General features: G+C 31.1%; 1 protein-coding gene across 23 annotated transcripts in view; it reads left to right on the top strand.

The window, feature by feature from the left end:
- Window positions 1-25718, top strand: part of LOC134690895 (doublecortin domain-containing protein 2-like) — a 113828-nt gene that overhangs the window by 19092 nt on the left and 69018 nt on the right. For 20 of the 23 annotated variants that reach the window (XM_063551054.1, XM_063551053.1, XM_063551052.1 and 17 more), the window contains exon 2: window positions 23502-23568. In XM_063551054.1, the coding sequence (XP_063407124.1) occupies window positions 23502-23568 (67 nt within the window). Of the gene's footprint in view, window positions 1-7162; window positions 7547-17498; window positions 17958-23501; window positions 23569-25718 lie in introns of those variants that run through there. The other 3 variants (XM_063551040.1, XM_063551039.1, XM_063551038.1) reach the window with 3 other exon arrangements.

The following is a 25718-nucleotide window of genomic DNA, read 5'->3' as shown; positions in this document are numbered from 1 at the left end:
AATTGAGATAAAAAAACAGCTAAAACGCAATTTCTTTGTTTTCAATCTATTTTTTAGTATTTGATTAGACTGGCGTCTCAGATCAAACTCCATTTTCATTCTTTTCTGTCCAAGGACCTTTAACGTTACTATGTTATGTTACAAATGTTTCTTAGGTTAATATTTGTATTGTATATTGATGAGTAGAAAACTGATTTGATCTTATTGGGGTTTTTTGGTTAAGTAAATAATGTGGTTCAAATAACAGTGTATGGGAACAGCTCCGAAATTATTTTGTAATCAATAAAAAAAAGATTCTGTATTCAAATTTCCATAAAGGTGTCAATGAACAAAACACAAACAATTTGTCAACATTTTAGATTAAATGGTAAAATTCACATTGACTTTATATACTTAGAGTTAACCTTGGTTTTAATGATCAATTTATCTTACATTTTACTGCTGCATATTTGGAAGTGTATTATAAAATTGTTTGAACAGTAAAATTATATATCATTACTGATAATAATAAACCTCTTTGAGCATTGTTGATCACCTAAGTGAGCATAGCTAGGTAAACAAGGACAATTTAAGCCAAATATTTCAACGGACGTTTATTTTGTTTGTGGTCTTTAAAATCCACGTTATAACTAAAAGTGACTTCCTTATAGATAGTAGTATGCCGCTTTTCAATTGTCTTAAGGTCAAGGAACAGTAAATGGGCTTTGTCGCAGATTTTTGCTCAAATTTTGCATACAATCTTGGCTCGGTGAACTACAACTGACAATCGAAAAAATAATGCATTTATCTCTTTTTTTATCTAAAATATTTCAGATTGATTTCTTTTAATATGGGCGAATATTTGTATAGAAAGCACATACAATCGACGAAAAAGCATACAAAATTTGTCTTAAAATCGCCAAATCTTTTATTTTACTCCATAGATTTTTCTTTAAAACCTGTATGTTGTTGACACATAAAATTCCGTTATAATGATGCAAAATAAAGATAGGGTCACCGACTTCGTTTGTTGTCTAATAATCATTTGTTTTACCTTGTTGGTAGTGAAAAACGTCAAAAATCAACGTTTTACGGCCTGCAACACGGCGACGTCACGATAATTTCGACGTTTTATAGGATTTTTTCACAAAGAACACAACATTGAATGATGTGTACCGAAAAAACGAAGTCGGTGACCCTATCTTTATTTTACATCAATATAACGGTAATTTATGTATCAACAACATATAGTTTTTTAAGAAAAATCTATGGAGTAGAATAAGAGAATTGGCGATTGTAAGTCAAATTTTAGAAGGTTTTATGCTGATTTTATGTGCTTTCTATAAAAAGCTCACCAATTTTGTAATAATTCAATCAGTAATATTTTAAATGATAAATGAGATAAATGCATTATTTTTTCGATTTTTAGTTGGAGTTCATCGAGCCAGAGTTGTATGCAAAATTTTAATTTAATCTGTGACATAGCCCATTTACTGTAACTTGACCTTAAGTCGATGATTAAGCAAAAACAAATTCGGATTACAAAATTAAACCGAAGGAAACACATCAGAACAACCGAACAACAGAAACACTGCACTGCAACAAAACCAAATGCCAACTTATTTAGAAACGGCTTGTAGATAGCAACTGTCATATATCTGACTTATATATGTGAAAATGAAATTAAACCGGTGCCTGAATTTTTTAACTTGAAAATAAACTGATGAAAGCTGTGTACACAGTTAATTTATATTATGAAAATATCCATGATAACTCAAGTCAACACAGAAGTGCTGACTACTGGGCTTGTGATACCCTCGGGGAATTACAACTCCACCAGCAGTGGCATCGAACCAATGGTTGTAAATAAACTCATCATAGATACCATGATTGAAATTTTATATTTGCGCCAGACGAGCGTTTTGTTTACAAAAAAAAATGTTAAAAAGGCCAAATAAAGTACGAAGTTGAAGAGCATTGAGGATAAAAAAATTCCTAAAAGTTTTGCCAAATACAGCTAAGGTAATCTATTCATGAGTTGGAAAAGTCTTAGTATTTCTAAAATTCAAAGTTTTGTAAACAGTTAATTTTGTTATAAAAAAATCAATGATAACTCAAGTCAACAAAGAATTGCTTACTACTGGGCTTGTTATAACCTCGGGGAATTAAAACTCCACCAGGATGTCGAATATCCCAACAGGATAATAAACACTAGTAAGTAGTAGAAACAGCAAACAACTTTACATTACCTGACGCCTGTATTTCTTATCAGAGAAGGACCGAAAACAAATTCCATGAAACAAAGGTTGCAAGACCTGAAGTCTATTGTCCAAATCTTTGTTGTCAAATTGGTTTTATTATTGTTAGAGTTAGTTATGACTTAAAACGCCAGAATCGCGTTTCGTCTACATAAGACTTATCAGTGACGTTCATATCAAAATATTTATAAAGCCAAACAAGTAGAAAGTTGAAGGGCATTGAGGATCCAAAATTCGCCAAAGTTGTGCCAAATACGGCTTAGGTAATCTATGACTGGGATAAGAAAATCCGTAGGTTTTCGAAAAATTCAAAGTTCTGTGCACAAGAAATTTATAAAAATGACCATATTATTGATATTCATGTCAACACCGAAATGTTAACTACTGGGCTGGTGATTAGTGGGTTTATTGGTCGTATTGCTCGTAAAATGTATGGTTCCGTTCGTACACATTCCAGGCTTTCAAATCATCGGTTATGGGCGTTCTTGGAGAAGGTAAATCCAGATAGTGTCGAATGTTTAATAGTATTTAGTGTACCATTCAAGTTACTATTCAAATTATATTCATGTAGGAAGAGTAGGGAAACAGTTGTGCATCAACATAGACCATGAAATAGAACACCGAATAAGGTTAAAATTTGATTTGGGATACCTTTTTTAACATCAATACAATTATAGCTACTTCATTTCATTTCTTATTCAATCTTCAAATATGCTTATAAGCTTTGTAATGACATCATTACGACAGAATTAGCATACCTATTTTCCTTTGAAAATGGTTATCAGACATAATTTGTTTCTGTATTATATCGTTACTATGGAAACTTTACTTTCAATTACTGCTAAACCTTAATTATTTCTTTTTGTCCAATTTATATATGTCTACTTTTTCTATTTCTATTTATAATAGTGAATGGAAGCAGGTGTGCGGACAAATTAATATCAATGTTATATTTTTACATAATTATACCTCGCACTCGGGGGGGCCACTTCAAACTTTTTTTGGTAGGGGTGAGCAGCTGAGACATCAAGTACCCCACCCTTTTCATATATTTCGTTTATCAAAAATATAGACCTTACCATATATTAATGAACAAAAAACAGACCTGTAGATATATTTGGATATTTTTCATCTTCTTGTACATTAGAGTTTACAAAAATTTTCTGGTCCCGCTCATTTTGCGTTTTTTGCAACGCAGTCGCAATAATTACACCTTGCTTTCCCAATAAATTCTTCACTCCTCTATTTGCCCCTTTTATTATGAAGAAATATCAATTTGAAAAGACAATAAATATTGTTTTATCAGATAAATGTAGTAACACTTCAGATAGTATCACTTTTACTGAGTTTACATTAATTAAAAACTGATTTGTCGTTCCCTCTTGAAGGACGCTAACACTATGCTGTGGAATTTCTTCAAATGTTTCATGTATGCAAACCTTTCAATGTTAATAAGGTGGAAATGTCAAAATGATTGGATTTATTGCATCTATTTCTAACCTCAGTTGAAATACCACATTGAATAAATAGAGTTTAATTGGTTTGACAAATAGCTGATGCATTTACGACTGAGGTTTTAACCGCATCAAAAATAAATACGGACATTTGATTAGTTTCAGATACTTATAATATATATCCAGCAAGTGATAATATCAACCATCAACCTATTGATATATATAATCTGAATTTCTCACCCTTTTCATATATCATGAAGCATGAAATAGTGACCTATTCCAGCGGCTCATCCCTACCAGTCATTACATAGGAAGTGGCCCCCCCGAGACCTCGCATGTAGACATTTAATTGATATGCTGAGTTATTGAATTTGATCGTGCAAGTTGGATGAACTAATGATGTAACGAAAGAAAGATAACTCTATTTTTAATGAAAGACGTAGTTTGCATATACATTTTGCACAGTTTTGTTAATCACGCTGCAATGGTGAACTTTCGACCCACCATATTTTTCAATATTTGTTATTGATGGTTTTGAACGGTGTTTAATAGCTGTTTACATCTATGTCGTTATGTCTTTGGTTGGTAGTTGTTTCATTCGAATCACATCTGTTTCATTTGTATATTATTTTTCGTATTGTAATCAAATGTATCTGTTACAAAACGAAATACAGTGCGAAATGAATTCTATGAAAAACCTTAAACTTTTTAGGTAATTTGTTAATTCACATAAACATCAAAACTATTAAAGATTAGGCCTTATAAAGAGTCTATGTAAATTCGGCAAATTATCAAACTTTTTGTTTTACTGAATATCTGTATGTTGTTTAAGAAATATTTAAATTTGATGATTCGGTTTGGTTTAGATGTTTATACATGATGTTCCTTTTACTAATTTGAATAGTTAATTAAGAAATAAAGCCAACGCCTCATTTACTACGATACTTCCAATATTTGCGACCTTTTTATAAACTGATTGTCTCCCTTCTATCGTAGCATTGGCTGAAAGAATACTTTAAGTTAAAAAATGTTGACTAGTAGACAGTTCACAATTAAAATGTCAGTATTTCCGAAACAAATATAACGTTGAACCATCTTTCTTTTTTAACTATTAAAATAAAGAGAAAAAAACGTATGTTGTTAGAAGAGCGGCAATTGTGATTTTGCGTGATTTAATGCAATTTTATTCATGAATATATAGAATAGTTTAAGTATACACAGCACGTTATTTTGTAATATCTGTGTCGTATACGACAAAAATGTATCAAACAGAATGATGAGCATTGAAAACCAAAACTTGAAATAGTAAACAATCGAATCGGGCAGTGAGAAGTGTCACGTTTTGCACAAATAATGAGACATCAGTACGTTATCGATGTTCAAGTCTCTTAAGGTGGTATGGGTGTCTTCCTCCATCTTGGATTGTAAAAAACAGAAAACCAAAGGTCCATATTTTCTATCAACTTAGCAAAATTTGATGCAGGAATGCAGATATTTTATATGAATTTTCATTTAAAAGAACCAATTTATAAGAATATAACTTATGAATATTAATATTTCGGCAAACTTTGATTATTTTTGGTTGTTTTTATTTTATTTTTTTTAAATTGGCATTTTAAGGGGAGGTAACTCTAAAACAGTGCATTTTCTGAAGGATTCTACATGGAATTTTCCTATTTTGTATTTTATGAACAAATTCTATTATTTTTATTTTAGACTCCCATACCACCTTAAATCCATCCAAAGATACATATTCAAACAAAAACTGTGAGAATCTCAACAACTCAAAAAAAAAAAGTACCTATCCTTCTCTTTGCTTGATTACTTCAATTTCGGATTGATCGCAATGAAATTGTACGCTGATTTAACCAAAATGGCTTTCTGCTTATATCTTAATTATACGATCATTTGTAAATTAAGGTTCCATCCAATCAGGAAAATTTTATTTAAAATCTATTTTTCCTTTTAGGTCATAAAACTACTCAAAAAATCAAATATACTTACATCATAGGGATTCAATTGTATGTGGTTTGAGGATTTTTGGCTAAGGATAAATCCGGAAAGGCGCTTCAAACGCAATAGTGTATCAAGTGATATTTTTAGTGTTATATATTCATTTGTATATTCAAAGATTTTCATGCAAAATAGAAAAGTGTTTTTTTACGTTTATTAATTATATACCTGCCAAAATGAAAATAAACATCTTATCAGAACGACTATAATAGAAAGAATAAAAATTGATATATTAAAAAAAAGATATTTTTTTTAATCATTATTTGTTCTAACTTCGCTTTATATAAGCTAAAAAAAAAGAGTTTAAACTACGACATAAATAACAAACTTGAATTACTTAGTTATTAGGACAAGTTAACTCTGTTGGTTTGAAAATTTTTGCATAAGTGATTTCAAAACAGGTTTCTGGCAAATACCGATTGAAGAACATGTTTTACAATGAAATGACAGCGTTTATATGTTATGTTTGCATGTCAATTTGTAATTTCAAATATGCTCATAAGGAAATAGCAATTTGTATAAAATGTTTTAAATGTTTCTTTTTAAATTGTCTTATATGACACAAATTTTACTCAATATGACAAAATGCTGATATTTCATATTCTTTTTTACTATTATTGCTTATCTGTTGAACATTTGGTTAAATCATTTTCTGATCCTATACATACAGTTGACTACAATATAATAAAGGGAAGAAGTGAATGATAATGCATATGTTTTTATCCAAAATGTGAAGCAAGATAATATTAAAATGCATTCAGTATAAACCCTTTTTATATATCAAATATGCATGAATGTATTAACTTATAAATATTAGCCAACTTTCAGAAAGAACAGTTTTGAACAAGAAAAAGAATACAAATCATTTGGCAATATATGGGTTCATTGTCATATAGGAAATATATAAGTACGGTTGATAAAATTTGTTTATAATCATTCGATATCTATATACATTGAAGATCAAACGATACTATTTACATTGAGCACTTGGGAGAGCGTCTTAATGAGGTACACGATTGGGACATTTTTATAAAAAAAATCAATTTAAAATCACATTTTTTGGTTTTTAAATCATATTTGTGTAAATCAAGACCTATGTTGATAGTCACACCTGATGTATGTTATACTCCGGTTCATACTTAAAAGTATGAAAATTAATTATCGATAGCAAATATTATCCTTGAAGGAAGATCCTCTATATTTATATCAATAAACTGACAAAAAAGAAAATCCCTTGAATCTCTACAAACATAAACAATTAAGGCAACAAAAATGAAGCAAAAACTAATTTTAAAGCATTATATTAGTTTATAAAAGGCAGGTCTAGTGGCCATTTAATTCCGTTTCATAATTTTTTCTTTGAATTTAGATTGAAAAAGTAAACCAATAATGGATCGTTGCTAAGGTTCTTCGTCACACAAACACAAGTCTTTTTAAATTCCCATAATGCATTGCTTTCGCTTTGTACTGCTAATAGAAAGGGGAGTGAAGTCAGTAAAGAAAGTTGTCACCTCGGGCTGGTAAATATAAGGGTGCCAAAATGATGTCAACAAGAGGATCCAGTCTCCCATCCATCGAAACTAGGGATTTAACTGCTGGGAAAATATTTCAGGTGTATAGAAATGGTGATCCGCATTTTTTTGGAAAAAGATATGTGCTAAATCCTCGTCAAGTTCCTAATTTTGACGCTTTTTTAAACGATTTGAAAAGATATGTGCCGACTGAAACTGCTATACGGAGAGTATATACACCAAGTGGTGGACATCGAATTACGGATTACTCACAATTAGAATCAGAAAAAGTATATGTATGTGCAGGAAAGGAAAGATTTAAAAGATTGAAGTAAGCATACAAATTTCGTTTAAAAATCTTATTTATTAATAATTTAGGAAAAATGTAGTCGAGATTCACACTATTAAACAAATATATATATTGTTAACCTTATCAAATGTTAAAATCACATCACTGGTAATCGATATAACTTGTTTCCCACTAAGGTAATCAACAGAATACAAAAAATAAGAGATTTGCTTACTTTCTGTGTCATCTACGTGATCATTTTTAGCGGCATTTCTTCCCAAGGTTCTTGTAAAAACTGTTTGTTATCGCACTGATTTACTATGGTGCGTGTAATTTAACAACTATTGCTTAATAGACATTGCATTACAAAATTGAAATCTAAATGTATAAAAGTAAATCTTTAGTTATGTTCATTGTATTTCAATAAAGGCAACAGTAGTTTACCGCTGTTCAAGATTGTAAATGTATGAGAATTCTATGAACTTGCTAAAAGATAAAGCAGTGCATGTTTGTGAAAAGGAACATAAATCTATATCAAATGTGAGCCACAGTTGAAACTTGAAGCATAAGTATCAGATTTATTTACATTAAGATTAAAAAAAATATTTCAGTTGTTCGAATGTGTATTTTTGTCGCTATTGGACACATTCGACATAAAAGTAAATTTGATTTGTCAAATTTCGTTTTTGTTCTCTTTCAGTGGGTTATGACGAACTAACAGTAAACTAACATATAATTTTCACGATAAAACGATATGTCTATTATACAATATCTATGAATATCCCAATACACTATGGTAAGGTATTGTTTTTTTGAATTTTAACTTCCTATTGAATTACACATACATATTGACGTCCTCACAACTTAAGACTTTTGTAAATTTGTAATACCCGATTGATATCATGTTTCTGAAAACTTTGAGGTACACATAGTTTTGGAGACAATATATACATACCTATTCGAAATATTTAACTAATTATCATTTTGTTACAAATGATTTAAATCTTGGTATGAGACGAATCTTAAATGCCTTATTTTCGAGAAATGAAAAAAGAAAAAGAGAGTACCAGGCTTACAATGTAATACGGCATCTGTGCATTGTGTCTTCATAAGACTCATTAGTGGTGTTCGGGATTACGGGAAAATCGGTACTGTGTATGTTACTACAGTGGTTACATGTCATTTTTCCTTTATAAATGTCGCAGATAACCTTTTCATATATGTTTTTTAAAAAATCAATCCAATATGTATCTTGAATGGTTTTACACTAGTTATTTTGGGGCCCTTTATAGCTTGTTGTTCGGTGTGAGCCAAGGCTCCGTGTTGAAGGCCGTACTTTAACCTATAATGGTTTAATTTTTGAATTGTTGTTTGGATGGAGAGTTGTCTCATTGGCACTCACACCACATCTTCCTATATCTACTTATACGTACAAAAAAACGTATCAGTAACCAAGAGTTCGTTTACCTTAATGTTATATGATTTGTTCACCCGGATGTTGGTTTGACCTTCGAAAAAGAAGATTCCTGTCTTTATTTACATATTTGTATAAGCATGGTGAGACCTCTGTTTGAATTCACAGTTTTCAAAGCAAAAAAACAAATCTAAAATATAACAATAGAAACTGACCTTTCGTTAGTAATATTTATAATACAGGATAAAATATAGCGTTAAGGGCATACGATACAGTTTTGATCCTGTATTTACAAGTTCGTGAAAATTTGCATATAGGCTATTTTTTACCTGATTAAATCCAATATGTAATAAAAGATATACCTTCATGTGCTACTTTTTGAGTAAAATGAGTTCCAAATTTTGTATATTTGCTCAAAATTCAGATTTGTGGCCGTAAATTTTTTTTTTCGAAAGAAAGACATAACTTTTTTTGTTATAAAAGATAAACACAAATTGTTTTTTTGTTAAATAATCAGTAATTTCTGTATTTTATAAGTATCCTAAAAAATTATGCATTTTTTATTCAGAAATAACTCATATTTATCAAATGTTCATGAATTGAGGAAAAAACGTCATTTTTTACTGCATGTTTATCAAAATTTAAAAAAATCCTCTATTTACAGTTTTATAAAATTTGGGTCACATAATCTCCCTGCAAAATGAAACAAATTGCTGTTTTGAAAAATAGGGGTCCATAACTCGTTTTCAAATTAAATCAGTTTGAATGATAAAAATCAGTCGAAAAATGCATCTTTTCCCGATATGTTACAGATTGACGTCGCGAAGATAACATTTTACGTTAGCAACGTCATTAACTCCCCTGTAACTGTATCGTATGCCCTTAACAAGCTGCAAAAAGCACTGACAATTACAGCGGTGAAGAGAATGGGTTGAAGCAAGAGTCATTTTATGTTGTATTGGTTTGTGGCAACGGGAAATGGTTGTGATGTCCCTTTCTTTATCTTTTTCTTTTAATTTTTGTCTTTTCTTTTCTATTTTATTTTGCTTTTCTTTATTTTCTTTATTTTTTCTTTCCTCCTTCTATTTCACTTTGTTGACAAATTTTCCAAAAGTGTTGCTTATTCTTTAGTTTTCTATGTTGTGTCATGTGCTCTATTGTTTGTCTGTTTGTATTTTTTCATTTTTAGCCAGGCGTTGTCAGTTTATTTTCGATTTATGAGTTTGACTGTCCCTCTGGTATCTTTCGCCCCTCTTTTATTGGTTCTTGCTGTTGCCAACGTCTAAACATAAGAATGCCTCAAGATACTTATTTTCATTTTATCAATTGGAATCTATTAGAATCGATCATGATATTAGAAGTAGATGTATATATCTATAGGACTGCAACCAAAACATAAAAGTTACCAGTAAAAAAAATAATTGAATAAAGGCAACAGTAGTATTCCGCTGTTGAAAAGTCATAAATCGATTTAGAAACAATAGGTCACAAACTAAAATCGAGGGAAACAGCGAAATAACAGAACATTGAAGTTAGTGCAACAAAAAACAAACGACAATGCAACATACATAAAGCTCGCTAAATGCTAATATAAATTTCCTTTTAAAAAACTTTTTCGAAAACCTAAGGATTTTCTTCTCCCATGAATAGATTATAAGTAGCTTAGACGCATTTGACAAACTTTTTTGGAATTTTTGGTTCTCAATGCTCTTCAAACTTTGTACTTGTTTGGCTTTTTACCTATTTTGACCTGAGCGTCACTGATGAGACGTATGTAGACGAAACGCGCGTCTGGTGTGTTAATTAGAATCCTCGTACCTTTGATAACTAGCTCTACTAGCCAAGACAGTGTCTAACTTTAATGTTGTCCTCGCCAATATGCAAATGGTAGTATTATCCAGCACCAAATAATGTTGTGTTTTAGATGACCTATGCTATATAAAATGTTTCCATTCGTCGTTGCTTAGAGATACAAGTTATTTGTTTATTAATTTGCACCAAAAAATGGACAATTTGTGATATATTCGCAGTCAAAATGAACTTTTCTCTAAAAATCTGTAGAGGGAAATCAGTGCAAAAGCATAAGAACCCGAATTCAACTAGAAAACGGCTTTAGTTAATATCACTAAAACTGTTTACATGCAATTGAAAACCTCTTATTCTCGCGATTGTTTGCTAAACAAATGTATGATAATGTAAGAGTACTTCTTTTGTTGATGGTTAACGTGGATTCTAATGAATGTTGATAATGTTTTGCAGTCTGAGTGTAGAAAGGATTAAATGAATAGTCCTTGAAGGCCATTGAAATTGGTGTACAAATGTATTTCGTGCATTGATGTAAACCCCCCAGTGGAGTAAATTGCATTGGATAAACTGTATACATTTTAACGTTGTGACTTCTGCTATGTGCTTAACAAAAGCAAGTGTGACGTAAATCATCGTTTGTCAATATAATGTAATTATATGATTATATGCGACTGTCATACAAGTGAGAGGTTTAGCTAGCTTTAAAACCAGGTTCAATCCACCATTTTCTACATTAGAATATGACAGTTGTTATCCCTTCGTTTGATGTGTTTGGACTTTGGATTTTGCCTTTTGATTTTGGACTTCCCTTTTTGAATTTTCCTCGGAGTTCGTTTTTACTTTTTGCACACTACTTTTCGGATCACTTTGTTTCTCCTTGATTTTTGGTAGGATTCGTGTTGCTCATTATTTGCTTTTCTTTATATTGTGCTTTATAGACTGTTGTGTGATTATTTTATATTTTCCTTTTGTTTTCATGGCACTGTCAGTTTGCTATCGACTTATTGGTTTGACTATCCCTTTGTATCTCTTGAATCTCTTTTACCTACTTAAAAAAGTATGAAATACTAGTACAAGGATATAACAAAAACTCGTTCTCTCCATCTCAAGCTAAGCTATCATTTATGTCATTAGTGTTTTAAATTGTCAACTATGTGTTTCTTCGTTAAATTTGTTCAAGACAATCTTTTCGTGTTACGTCTTAAATATTTTCTCTCTACTCCTTCGTTTAATTGATGCAGGAAAACAAGAAAATATCCATGGGGGACTCAATTATCTATGTACATCCAAAGATTCTTTTATAATGTTGTCTTCATAAATGTATACTCTCAACTTACAGGATGTTTATAATACTTATAACGTTTATTTAAATGAAATTAAGACTACAATGTTGATTCGGTTCAACACCAGCATATCATCGTTTGTGTGCATAAATATAAACCACTTTAAAAGAAGTTTGCATTTCTTCAAGACAAGTGCCACACGTAGAGCAGGATCTGCTTACCCTTCCGAAGCACCTGAGATCACCCCTAGTTTTTGGTGGTGTTCGTGTTGCTTATTCGTTAGTTTTCTATGTTGTGACATGTGTACTATTGTTTGTATGTTTGTCTTTTTCATTTTTATACATGGTTTTGTCAGTTTATTTTCAATTTATGAGTCTGACTGTCCCTCTGGTATCTTTTGTCCCTCTTCAATGTTTTTGTGTATGCATGAGAAATTGCTAATTGTTCCATTGGTAGTGTAAAAACATTGTCATGGATTTTTGGCATGATTGTCGTAATTAAGGTTCAGGAGGCACAAACGACATCTCCATACATGTTTTTATATTCTAATCCATTTATACTTATCCATTTAAACGAGTTCATATATAAAAAAACTTACAGTTTTTTTTTTCAATAGCGGTTTTGTGCGTGCGTAAATCTTTGAAAAACTCTTTTAAATAACTATGATGTTTAAGCTCTTCGTTCACTCATTGTATGTTATTTAATTGAAGATCGAAGTTTTGTTGATGATATGCCATGGCAAACTTGCGTTTGGAATGCTTCGTAAACAATTCGTTGTGAATTATATTAAGGAGGAACGACCGCCATCTCCATGTATATTCGTATCATAATCCATTTATACTTATCCATTTAAAACGAGTTCATCAGAAAACTTTCTATAGGACTCATATTTAAAGAACTTATTATATAGTTGCTTTAATAAAAGTGGTTTTGTGTCTGTATAAACCATCATTAGATGATGTTTAAGCTCTTAGTTAACTCATTGTTAGATATCTAATTCAAGATCGAAGTTTTGTTAAGGATATGCAATGACGTACTTACATCAGTTTTAGGTATATTTATACTATCATACAAACAATGATTTAAATCTGACAAATTCAAACATCATTAAACTGGATTAGTATTCAATCCACTTGATCAATCAGATTTTCGTTTAGGTTTGAAAAGGTTCCGTTATATATATGTAAATTTTGAAATCGATCTTGAAATATTTCATTTGCTTAAGCTGGTTTCTTATAATTGACAATGGCAGAATGTATAGACTGTTTATGAAAGGATGTTTGAAATACACACTACCAACGAGACAGCAGCCCGACTGCAGACATAAGAATAACGTTGAAAGCGCGTTTTTTTTCCAATCGACAAGGGTCTACTCGATTATTTGTCATAACCGTTGTATCTTACTGTGGCCATTATTTGGTCGTTATCAATATTTGTTTAGATTATAAATTTGATTTTATGGAGCATAACTTATATAGCTATGTATTAACAGGACTTATATGTTTTAACAGGTAGAGATAAGTTGGGGTGTATGGGGTAAAAAAAAAAGATTGAAAAAACTTGATAAAAAAATACAGAATAAAGAATAATGGGGTGTTTAACAACAACGAATAAAGAAACGTGGCTAAGAAATAAGAAAAGAGAAAAAAAGAATTCAGAAATTATAGCTTTCCAGCTGGAACCTTATTTATAAATTTCGGTCATAACACGTTATGCAACTACTCCGAGTCTTCTGTTTACATTTTATATAAGTAGAACATCACAGCTATCTACAATATCCCACTGTGACTTTTCATCCTAGCTTCTTCCTAGATGTTAAAAAGAGTTTGTTAGGAAAATGTATATACGAACATAGTGTGACTCAGTTCTACAACCATTAGTCAGATATTTTCAAGTTTATGTTCAATTATATTGAACAAAAACTTTACCATTAAGAAAGAGTCCTTTCTAAATTCAACAATACGTAAGACTCCAAATAATAGAAGAAACATAATCATCATTAAGTCTTATAAATCGCCCAAGCCCCTCACAAATTACGAGCTAAGTCATCCCCCCCCTCTTTTTCTCCTCAAAACCACGTACATAATTGGTATAGAAGGCCTTAATATATCTTTTCAATAGAATCCAGTATACTATATCATAGGAATGGTCTTCTTTGAAGTACCTAGATGTTAGTTTAAACATATTTATTTATAGTGGATTGCGAAACAAGTTTTGCAACTTATATTAATCCCTTTCCACTTTGCGGGTGCGAGTTCTGCCTTGCAGTGGCATTAGCCTACTCTTTTTCCAAATCTACAAGGGTGTCTTTAACGTGCAACAGATATGGCTCTATCTTAGCACGGGTCAGTCATTTATCGTACCCTTCTAAAAGACTATCACCGTTTCCTCAAGATCATACTCACAAATGGTGTTGAGGGAGAGCCGAAAATTGATTTCCTAAAATGTTCATCCCAAACGGGAATCGAACCAGGAACCATTGTGTTCGTAGTCCGAAGCACTAACCACTACACCACGGCTCTACCTAGATGTTAAAAATGTTCTCGTCATCCACATGCATTGTTGTATATGTAGACCTGTATTTTCAGTTGTGATTTTTCTTTTTTTATTATTATAATATGAAAATAAGAAGATTTTTAATTATTGCTCACTTTCTCTTTTAATGTGGTTGTACGCCGTTGTCAAACATACCTAATCAAAGAATGGTTTATATTGTGATTACACAATTTTATTTGCCGATAATAATATAACCCGGTGTAACCTGAAAAAGAGGAAAAAAAAGAGCAACTTGGCCCTGTTTTGTTTAATTTTCTGCTTTGTAACAAAGTTTGTTTATTCAATTTATTGCATAAAGCGTTTGTTATTCTTCGTAAGAGAATTTATACCCGTCTTAAACCTGTTAAGTTTGGTTTTATCTTTGAAAACTTGCAAACATTTAAATAAACCTATTGAAAAACACTTTTCTATTGGAAACATTGCGACACATTTTAGAGTTAACCTTCGTCACTTAATAATAATTAGATCAATTCGTTCAAATTGTATAGTAGAATTCCTAACTGATATCTTAAAATCTGTCGTAGTAATGTAATTTCTTTTATTGTCGAATTGTAGCTAAATGATCATAACCAGGTCCACAGTCAACTAAGTTTAAGTTCTTTAGGTGCTTTTGACAATGAATAATCTCTTAAACTTTAAATCCCATTAATTTTTTTAAGTCAAACACAACTCATTGAATGATCTGTATGCCTATCACCCCTTCCATAGCTAGATCAAACAATTATCCCTCTCCCTCTTAAGTGGAAGACAAAATCCCTCTCCATATGAATCTAAGACCAAGGCTCCGTCTTAAAGACCGTCAATTACCGATAATGATTTACTCTAACAAATTGTGACTTGGATGGAGAGTTGTTTCGTTGGCACTCATACCACATCTTCTTATATGGTGGTATAATTGCAATAATCGTATTCTAGAGTGCAAATGTGCAAAACGTGGATATCCTGCACTAACTGAAAGTTACCAGACGGCCTTCAACAATGCACGAAATCCATAATAAAGTCCGCTTTAATAAAGGCTCCGATATGGAAAAAATGTAAAATGTAACTATTAGAGTTCAAACAAGAAATCAAAGTCTTAACCAAGGATAAAACAATAAACGAAAAACAAATTTGACAGACAAACACTGAATACATGCATATAAAGAATGTGATGTGGCAAGGTTTAGCAATGCATGCAAGCACTAGAGCCTAACCATAACCGGAGACAGTTGCGTAGCAACGAACTTTCTACTTGACATTCATCAAACAATAACAATCAATCATGCAACTAAACAAACCGTGAACCATGCAGAGAAGGATAAAAAATGATTTGTTTTCATTATATATATTTCTTGGGTTATATATGCGTCTTTTATATATTTCACTTCAGACAAATCAAAATTTGAAAATGTTGCTGTTTCCCTATACTGAGCTATCTTTTTTCTGCATAATATAGTTTCCGCTTTTATTGTCCCTTTTTATGTATTGTCGGGTCTTATTTCTCAATTCATATTTTTTTTTTAAACTAAGCAGAATAAAAGGTTTGGCTATTGTTTAATTTGGGCTCTTTTAATAGTATTTCTTCTCCATTTGTAGATCCTAACTTTAATTTAATGCCGAAGACTTAAAGTATAGAATCAGGTTTAGTGGACTTGAAAAAGATAAAAAGTCTATAATTTGTATGATTGATTTTAAAGGAATTTAGTAATTAAAACCTAGAGTTGTATCCCTTTCATTATTTACCACATCAAAATTTTAATTGGAGAAACAGGGGAATCAGAGTATAGTGTGTGTCCATAAGCATAATTCGAAAAATTCAATCATCGACGAACTCGACAAGTACCAAGACATAATGTGGATGCATTTTGGATTTGTGTGTGTGTCGTTGGGTTGTTGTTACAATGACCCTTATTTCTTTATCCTTTTTAATTATTTAAAAATAAAAAATAAAAAAATTCTGTTAACATTGTCATATAATTATATATGTATAATACTAGGAGCAAGGAGGATAACCTCCATTTTAGAAACATATATATGGTATATAATAGTGGCTATCAAAGGTAGAAGATTGCGTACGTGTATGCTGAAAGGGTCCTTGTATAATGTAAAGTTAACTTTATAATATTCTAATAGACAAGTATCCACCACAGACCAGTAATACCAATACCTAGTTTTCTAACATAGGACATTTACTTTTCCTTATTTTCTTTCCACTTATTTTGACAACACTTGGTTTTGTCAGCTTATTTATCTGTTATTTCTATACATCAGTTGTCCTCGGGACCTCCCATTTAGAAAATGAAAATAAAATTTGATTGTGTATATTATGAACTAACTCTTTCCGTTAACAAGTGACTCTGGTGTGTCAAAATGTGAAAATTAAGGAAAGAAAAGAATATAAAATTAGGTTTAGTCCTTAATAAAAAAAACTTTTCAAAAGTCGCCAATACCTGAGACTACTATAACACACACATATACTAGTATATATATATATATGTTATAGTAGACTAGTCTCAGTTTTATAGGAAAATTGAGAGTGACCAATCTCTGTGTTATAGTAGTCTCGGCCAATACCTACGTTTTATTTAGTATTTTGGCCTTGTAAACAAAGCATATGGCCTTAAACAATTGTTTGTTATTTCAGGTGATCTTATCTCATTCTTATAAATTCTAAAACATAACACCCCAACAAAATAAGATAATTCAGTTAATTTTATACAGTATAGTAACGTTTAATTGAACTGAGGTTTGATATTATTTTTGTCTGAAAAACATAATATTACATTAATTAATGTGTCATTATCACTGTAATTCTATTGTTAATTGTTTCATAAATTCCGTACAAATCAAGAATGTATTTTAAATCGATCTCAATTTAAACTAATTACATTTAAGTAGTGCGAGCCTGAAAAGATAAGTGTTTACAATAGCCACGTGGTTGCTAAGGCTGTGAGGTCAAAGGCCGTTGACTATAAACAATCTATCCCATAAACCCTACTTCCGGTGTTTGGCGGTTAACATCACAACATGAGAAGAAGAAAGCAATCTTAAGCAAGAAACGATTGACAGAGAGTTTATTTAAATAAGTGTACAGTAACGCAAAGGATATAACAATGTCACATTTATCACCCCTTCCACCCATTGAGACTAGGGCATTACAAGTGGCCAAGAAATGCAAAATATTTAGAAACGGAGATCCTCATTTCTTTGGGAAAACTGTGACTTTAGATAGTCGGAGAATACGTTCTTTCGATGCTTTTTTAAACGGATTAACTAATGATTTAAAATTAAGAAATGGTGCGGTAAGGAAATTAGTTACACCTACACATGGACATCGTATTCGTGATTTGGCAGATATTGAGGACGGTAAACTTTACGTTGCCGCAGGAGCAGAAACCTTTGATAAATCAGTAGTGTAAGGTTCATTAATTATTTCCAAACTTTAAGTACAACTTGTATAAGTAATATAGTATATGATTAATCAGATATTCAATCTTTTGTTTGTTGACATCATGATCTTCATATTGAAAACCCCTTTTCTAAAGTCAATTTAGTAATTGTTTTGCGTACGTTTTGTTGTTTATTACCCCCCCCCCCCCCTTTTGATAGTTGTATTGCTCCCTCTGTCTTGCTCTAATTCTTATATTTCAAATCTCTAAAATACAGATACACTTACAGTGATTTTTATATAAATATATGTAGAGATTGTGATTTTTGTTATTCATCTTACTAAAAACAATAATTTGAATAAAACCCTCGAGCTCTCTATTTAATTTCTGTTTGGAGGATACTTCCGTTAATATACACCTTATTGCTGTTCTTTGCTGACCAGAGAATCTGTCCCGCTTGAACTATTGAAGCCAACTGAAAATCACTTAGCCATTGTGGCGTCAGATATTTTGTATTATGACGTTAAATTTTTACTGGAACCTGTGCAATGTCCAGTAATGACAGACACTTAGTGATAAGGTGTATTGGCAGTTAGGATTCAAAATTTAGGGAAATCATTAAAAAATTAAAATATGAAAATATATAATTTGCAACGGCACTGACATTATGTACGTACATACATGTACATGTAAGTAGATTGTTAAATTTGAATAAATTCAAAACAAAATTATACTTTTTTTTAAAAAGGGGAATTTATACATTTATATCCTTTCAGCATGATCAGTTTGACTATGAAATAGATACATGTAATTACTGTCAAAGGACAAATACATCTATTTGCACAACATTTTATTTCTTTGATAAACATGTGATAAACCATCATGTTTTCCATCAGACAAGTCTGACAGATTGAATACTGAGTTTACACATTTTTGTACATGTTTCCCTTTTTTTAAACTAAAGCAGGATGCCTTAAATTTAAAAAGTTGTTTGACATTTATTTTCTACCATAGCAATAAGGTGTATTCTGTCTTTTACTGCTAATAATAAATACTTTATTTTTGATATTTAATGACAATATTTTTATAATTTTCAAATGTCATAAAGACACAACAATATTTTGCCTTGGAATCAACTTCATTTTACTGTACATTTAAATTTAAAAAGAATTTTGAATTGAAATTAAAGTTAATTGTGTATCATTATTACTCGAGGATTAGCTCTTACATGTATTGTAATAATGATAATCTAAATCTTGATTTTAATCGTTTTTAAATACTATATTTAACAAAAATGTCCATATATATACTGTACATGTTTAATGGTACGTACATGTATAAATGACTTAAAGTTGAAGAGGGTTACTTGTACAAAAATATACATCATGCAAGTTCAGATTGTACATTTGTACATGTATGATTAATACAATTACATGTACAGGTAAGTGATCCTTTCTGAAATAAACACTTTTTACTAGAGAACAAATATTTTAATTATGCATGAATCAAAGTCCAGTCTTCTTAAAAATATTTTTTGCAATGCAGAAATGAAAACATGTAAGTTTAAACCTTTCAATATACATGTTATATACATACATGTACATGTACTTGTATGAGAAGATAAAGAAATCAGAAATCGCACGAAAGTTTGAATAAGGGTATTAAAAGTTCACCATTGATCAATTAAGATCAATAACATTGGTAATCTACCAACACATACATGTACTCCTTAGCCATGTTAGCTGTGTACACTAAAACACAATGGCTTCATAATTTATCTTAAAAATTCCAATTTCCAATTGCAAGGTGATGACATCCTTTGAAACACCTTACAAATGTATACATATTAAATGGATCTGACACATTATATATGCGTTATGTCACTTTGTTCGGAAATAAATTAATAAGATAAACAGTTATGAAAATTTAATGACTGTTCAATACTGACAAGAATACATTCATTCTTGCTCTGTTTACTTACATGTATTTTTGTTTCACTACATTTATCAATATATGTCCTTGCAGCAAATGTAACATGCTTTAAAATATTAGTTTTCATGCATCTATATGCCAGTTTACAAACCAACATCTCCTTTTTTGGAAACAAACAGAATTTTTACCAACATGTATTCAGGGGTATTTCAGAATAAAAATGGGGAGTGGGTGTTAATATAAAAAAGAAGATGTGGTATGATTGCCAATGAGACAACTATCCACAAAAGACCGAAATGACACAAACATTAACAACTATAGGTCACCATACGGCCTTCAACAATGAGCAAAGCCCATACTCACTGCATAGTCAGCTATAAAAAAGGCCCAGATAAGACAATGTAAAACAATTCAAACGAGAAAACTTACGGCCTTATTTATGTAAAAAAGTTAAGCAAGATTCTAATTCAGTATACGTAATTATAAATTGTCAGAATGATTCAATCTGAAGTCTCTTTTGAGCTTTGAAGTTCATTTGGAGGGGTCAAAATAAAGATATTCATTGACAGATCTATATCATACTACATTGTATGTATTAAATTCTTTTTTATCTTATGTTGTGCATACATTATTTTAATCAGGCCATCAGTTTTCACATCTGAATTGTTTTTCATTTTGTTAATTTAACATTTTTATCGCTAGCAACTCTTGTTTATGATTTGGTCATTGCTGAAGGCTGAACATCAGCGGACCAGACAACTGTAACATCTACGTCATTTGGTCTTTGGTGGATAGTTGTCGTATTGGCAATCATACCACATCTCTTTATTTTATTATAAATACTTTTGGCTGGCTAAATGACAACTTATATACAATTATGTCCATCTGATATTTTTACACCTTCATAATACATTTGTATAATGTAACGTTGATATAAAATACAGGTAGATTTGGACTGCTCAATATGTTTTTTACAATATTAGTTACATGTACATGTAGTTAATTTATATACTCTTGGAGGTTATGTACATATACACATTTGTACATAAAACAACCAATGAAATTGTTAAAATAAGATGTGGCATGATTGAAAATACATTTAAATTGCAAACAGACAACTCTACCAAAAGAATAACATTTTTAGATTTATCATCATGTAAATAAAATTAAGTATGGAAATGGGGAATGTGTCAAAGAAACAACAACCTGACCATAGAAAAACCAACAGCAGAAGGTCACCAACAGGTCTTCAATGTAGCAAGAAATTCCCGCACCTGAAGGAGTCCTTCAGCTGGCCCCTAAACAAATATATACTACATGTAGTTCAGTGATAATGAACGCCATAATAATTTCCAAATTGTACACAAGAAACTAAAATTAGAATAATGCAAGACTAACAAAGGCCAGAAGCTCCTGACTTGGGACAGGCGCAAAAATGTGGTGGGGTTAAACATGTTTTTGAGATCTCAACCCTCCCCCTATACCTCTAACCAATGTAGAAAAGTAAACACATAACTATACGCACATTTAAAATTATGTTCAAGAGAAGTCTGAGTCTGATGTCAGAAGAAAAGTTTTTCACCTTATAATCTATGTTTTCACCAATTGAGAAAAGCTTTTGATCAGTCCTAATCTACATGTATTTATCACAATTAGAATATATATATAAAAAGATACATGTATATTTGTATGCATTGTTTGAGCCAAATTAAAAGTTCAGTAGACGGTCAATATGTAAACACATGTGCACTTATTAAAAAAAATACTGTACAATTGCTACATGTGCATGATGTACACATATTTTAAAGTTTAAATTGCATTTACTAGTTTGTTATTATATATCAACATGTCAGTCCTGTTTTGTTTTGTAAAATAAATCCTATTTTAGATAGGCAATTAAACTTTTTTCAGCATAATGAAAATCATGAATGAATTTACTTTAATTAAAAGCAACTTTTCATAGATTAGCCATACTTGTATGCAAATTATGAAGCCACAATTTAAAATTAACAACAGTGATTTTCCAACAGATTATGAAAATCGTGGAATCCAGAAAATATTTTTTTTAGGCCTTTTGAAAACTGTTTTATAATTACATGTCATTTGTACATGGCAAAGATGCAATTTAATTCACTACATTCAGTTGACATGGGTGCAATAGCATAAATACTATTTTCATATCACCAACTTTTTTCTCCTAAGTTTATATTTTTTCAACTGGTTACCTACACTGTGGTTGGACATCCTGGTACCAAGTCAATTAAGTAAAAACTATAAGATCAGTAGTCAAAAGTTGGAAATATTGAAACAGTCTATTTCACATTACATCGAAATACATTTTTAATTACCGAATGTCAGAAGCTTTAACACACACACATACATGTATGTACATACATATTTATATATTTATATGCTAACAGTTCATTTATCAGAATGGAACTGTATTTACAAGGTTGTTATTTATCTCTCAGACTTGTTTTGTTGTGAAAAACAAATCATTATTTTTACCAATCCTACCTCACCTAATAGTATTAAGTTATTTAATCTGAATTTTCTTTTGTGAAGTATAAATAATTAAGCTTTAAGCACTTGATTTAATGAACATGATTATAGAATCCATTACTTCCCATGAAGAAAGAATTAAATAAAGGAAGTCCAAGAGACCATAGTTTTAATTAAGATATATTTTTTAATATAAAAAAAAGATGTGGTGTAATTGCCAATGAGACAACTCTCCACAAGAGACCAAATGATGCAGAAATTTACAACTATAGGTCACCTTACGGCCGTAAACATATTCTCCTGAGTTCTTCAGAAAGTTACCTGACATCTTCTTTCATTATCAACATCAACACTAGACATTAAGGTGGTACCTAACACTACTATATCGCAAAATTAAATAGCCGCAAAGGAAACAAGAATAATAGAAACATGAAATAAAGTATCTTTGAAATTAAGTTGGTTTACAGTATATGACTAGAAGTCCGACTAGTCCAGCATTTGCCTAAATACTGTAGAATGTATACTCAATTCAGTTCAGAATAAGCACTTGGTTATTTATGTCAATGGGTTGCGGTCTCATTGAAATTAATCCGACATGTCCTTTTATTCAAACTTAAAATGCTGAAGTATTGGAATTCTTTGGTTTTATATTGGGGTCACTAATAGAGATCTCTATAACAGAATATGTGTTGATTCAATTCCAAGAGCTGTTTATAAAACCAACAGGAATGATCAATGCATACAAAAACATATATAGAGTTGTAAATTGAAGTTACAAAATCCAAATATGTTACAGGTTTTTTAATTACTTATTGAAAAAAGTAATTGATTTTCTGATGCCTTCACTATTATTAATTGGTATCACTTTAAGCATTGGTTAGTAAGCAGATCCTGAGTATAGAATGTTTTGTTTAATATCTGCAAAAGGTCACAGAGTTTACAATATTGAAGTCGATAAATTGTTCGTTGATAAAAAATCAAAACAACAAGTGTAGGATATTTGTATCTATAGGCTGTAAATTAAACTCAGGTTGATTCATTATTCATGGATCATGGATAGAAACAAATAAAGCTTTAAACCTGCTAATACTGCTAATTGAATATTTTTTTTAGTGTTTTATTTTTGTCTTTTTCAGTTATACACAAATTGAAGCACCCAGTCCACGTCGGAGAAATCGTCATAGTAATAGATCAGATGAAAGGGTAAGTAATGGTACATGTATATTCCACTTACCTACATGTACTATTTACAGGTATTTTGTGTGATTTTCCATTTCTTTGCAATTTTCAAAAGTGGGGTGGGGTTCCAACTCGAGATAAAGGGGGTTTCAACCATATGTCCCCATTCAAATGCATTGATCGTCTCAAAAAAAGGGGGATTCCAACCTCAAGAAACCCCCCTCTGACTCCGCCACTGTCTTCACAGGAGAAAAACTGTTTTCAGAGATTCAAAGAGGATATTCCTACAATGTGCTGCTGTTTGATATCTGGGCAAATTATATATGGAAATAGTGATATTTAAATTTCATAATTAGGCATCAATCCACATATATTATGCACTTGATGATCAGAAGAGAAAGTTTTGTCTCACAGATTTTAAGATGATATTCCTATGTGCTGCAAATTTTTTAGACAAATATTAATTGTCAATGGAAGTAGTGTAATTTAAAATTCATAATTTGACATCAATATATTCACATATTTTAGAATGCACCTGAAAATCAACCAAAGAAAAAAACTTAAAAAATTGAATTATACAGGATGATTGTACATGTACATGTAGATTCCTTTAAAAAAAATATTATCCTACAATAACAGAATCTAGAATATTCAGACTTTGCACACCCTTCACATGTCATGCCAATGTAAAATTAGTTTGCTTCAAAGTATTAGGTGGTCTACTACAGGGGCAGATCCAGCCATTTTATAAAGGGGGGGTTCTGAACCCAGGACAAAAGGGGGGGGGGGGGGTCCAATTACATGTCCCCATTCAAATGCATTGATCGTCCCCAAAAAAGAGGGGGTTTCAAACCCCCCTCTGGATCCACGCCTGGTCTACTACCAAATTCTGTAGAGCAACAGTACCCTCTTCGTTCTATATACTGTTCTCTGCTTTTTGCAAAATTTTATAAGTGGTCCCCATTAACTGCTTTGATCATTTAAGCTACTACAGATATGAATGATAAGCTTTAATTGCAGGGAACAATGATGTCAGTAACAAGTCCTTGGGAGAACACTTGACATTTATAAAATTATTAATTTATAAGGCATTGAATTGGAATGCTCTGTCAGTCTTGTATGCCCTATTATCATCTGAAGCTTCATGTGCCAATATATCGATGCCTCTCTTTGACACTTTTTATTTATGGATCACAATGTTCATATATTGTTGCATTTCATAAAAGTTATGAATATGTTATCATCAGGATTATCTTTGAAAAATATCCATTTTCATGCAATTAACTATTGATCACTATTGTTCAAAGCTTGTAGAATTGATCTAATTTAAATCATCTGACATCATAATTGCTGGATATATGTATTAACTAAATAGGAATCAGTTCAGGGAAAGGATCAGTACAAACTTGTGTATAATTTGTCTTTTCACAAGCCTAGTAGGCTACTGTAAGCAACCTGAATCTGAGATATATTGTCACCTATGCCCATGCATGCAAGCTTTTTCTTAATAGAAATAGGGAGGTTCTTGGTAAGGGGAAATACATCACAGTTTGTGTACACTTTTCTTTTTCTATGTGTCCTCAATTTCAGACTACTCATGTCAATTAGTGATCTTACCTTTTATAGAATCATGAACAGCATTTAATTTTTTTAATGGATTTCTCATATATCTGTTCAGATAAAATGAAGGTGAAACCATTTGCACTCTAGATTTATTGGACACTTAATTTTGTGGTCTTTATATAAATCCTGCTTATAATTAAGTCGTAAGAAAATTGTTGCTGCACACTTCGTTCTTTGGTCTTTGGTTGTCTCTTACTCAGTCTTAGGCAATCATGTCATATCTTCTTATGGTGATGCTTTAATTCATGGTCGTCTACTTGTATAACCGACAAAAATTAGTATCCCACAAATTATAAATCCACAGTCTTTGGAAAATGTTGTAATATGGTGAAATAATTGTCATATAATTGTTTCTGCTTGTAGTCGATATGATATATTAGTCTGTGTTGACTATTTAGTTTAAGAATTGATTTCGGATTCTACTGTTTTTATAAGGTATAATTAAAAGAATTAAAAACAATTTTGTTTCTACTACTTGTGGGGTCTTTTGATCATGTTATATAAGAACAACTATGACAGAACTAGATCGGTCATAGACCCAACTAAACCTT

Source organism: Mytilus trossulus, chromosome 11, assembly GCF_036588685.1.
Source record: "Mytilus trossulus isolate FHL-02 chromosome 11, PNRI_Mtr1.1.1.hap1, whole genome shotgun sequence".
Lineage (NCBI taxonomy): Eukaryota > Metazoa > Mollusca > Bivalvia > Mytilida > Mytilidae > Mytilus > Mytilus trossulus.
The sequence above is the reverse complement of the archived record's forward strand: the minus strand, read 5'-3'. Positions and strand labels throughout refer to the sequence as shown.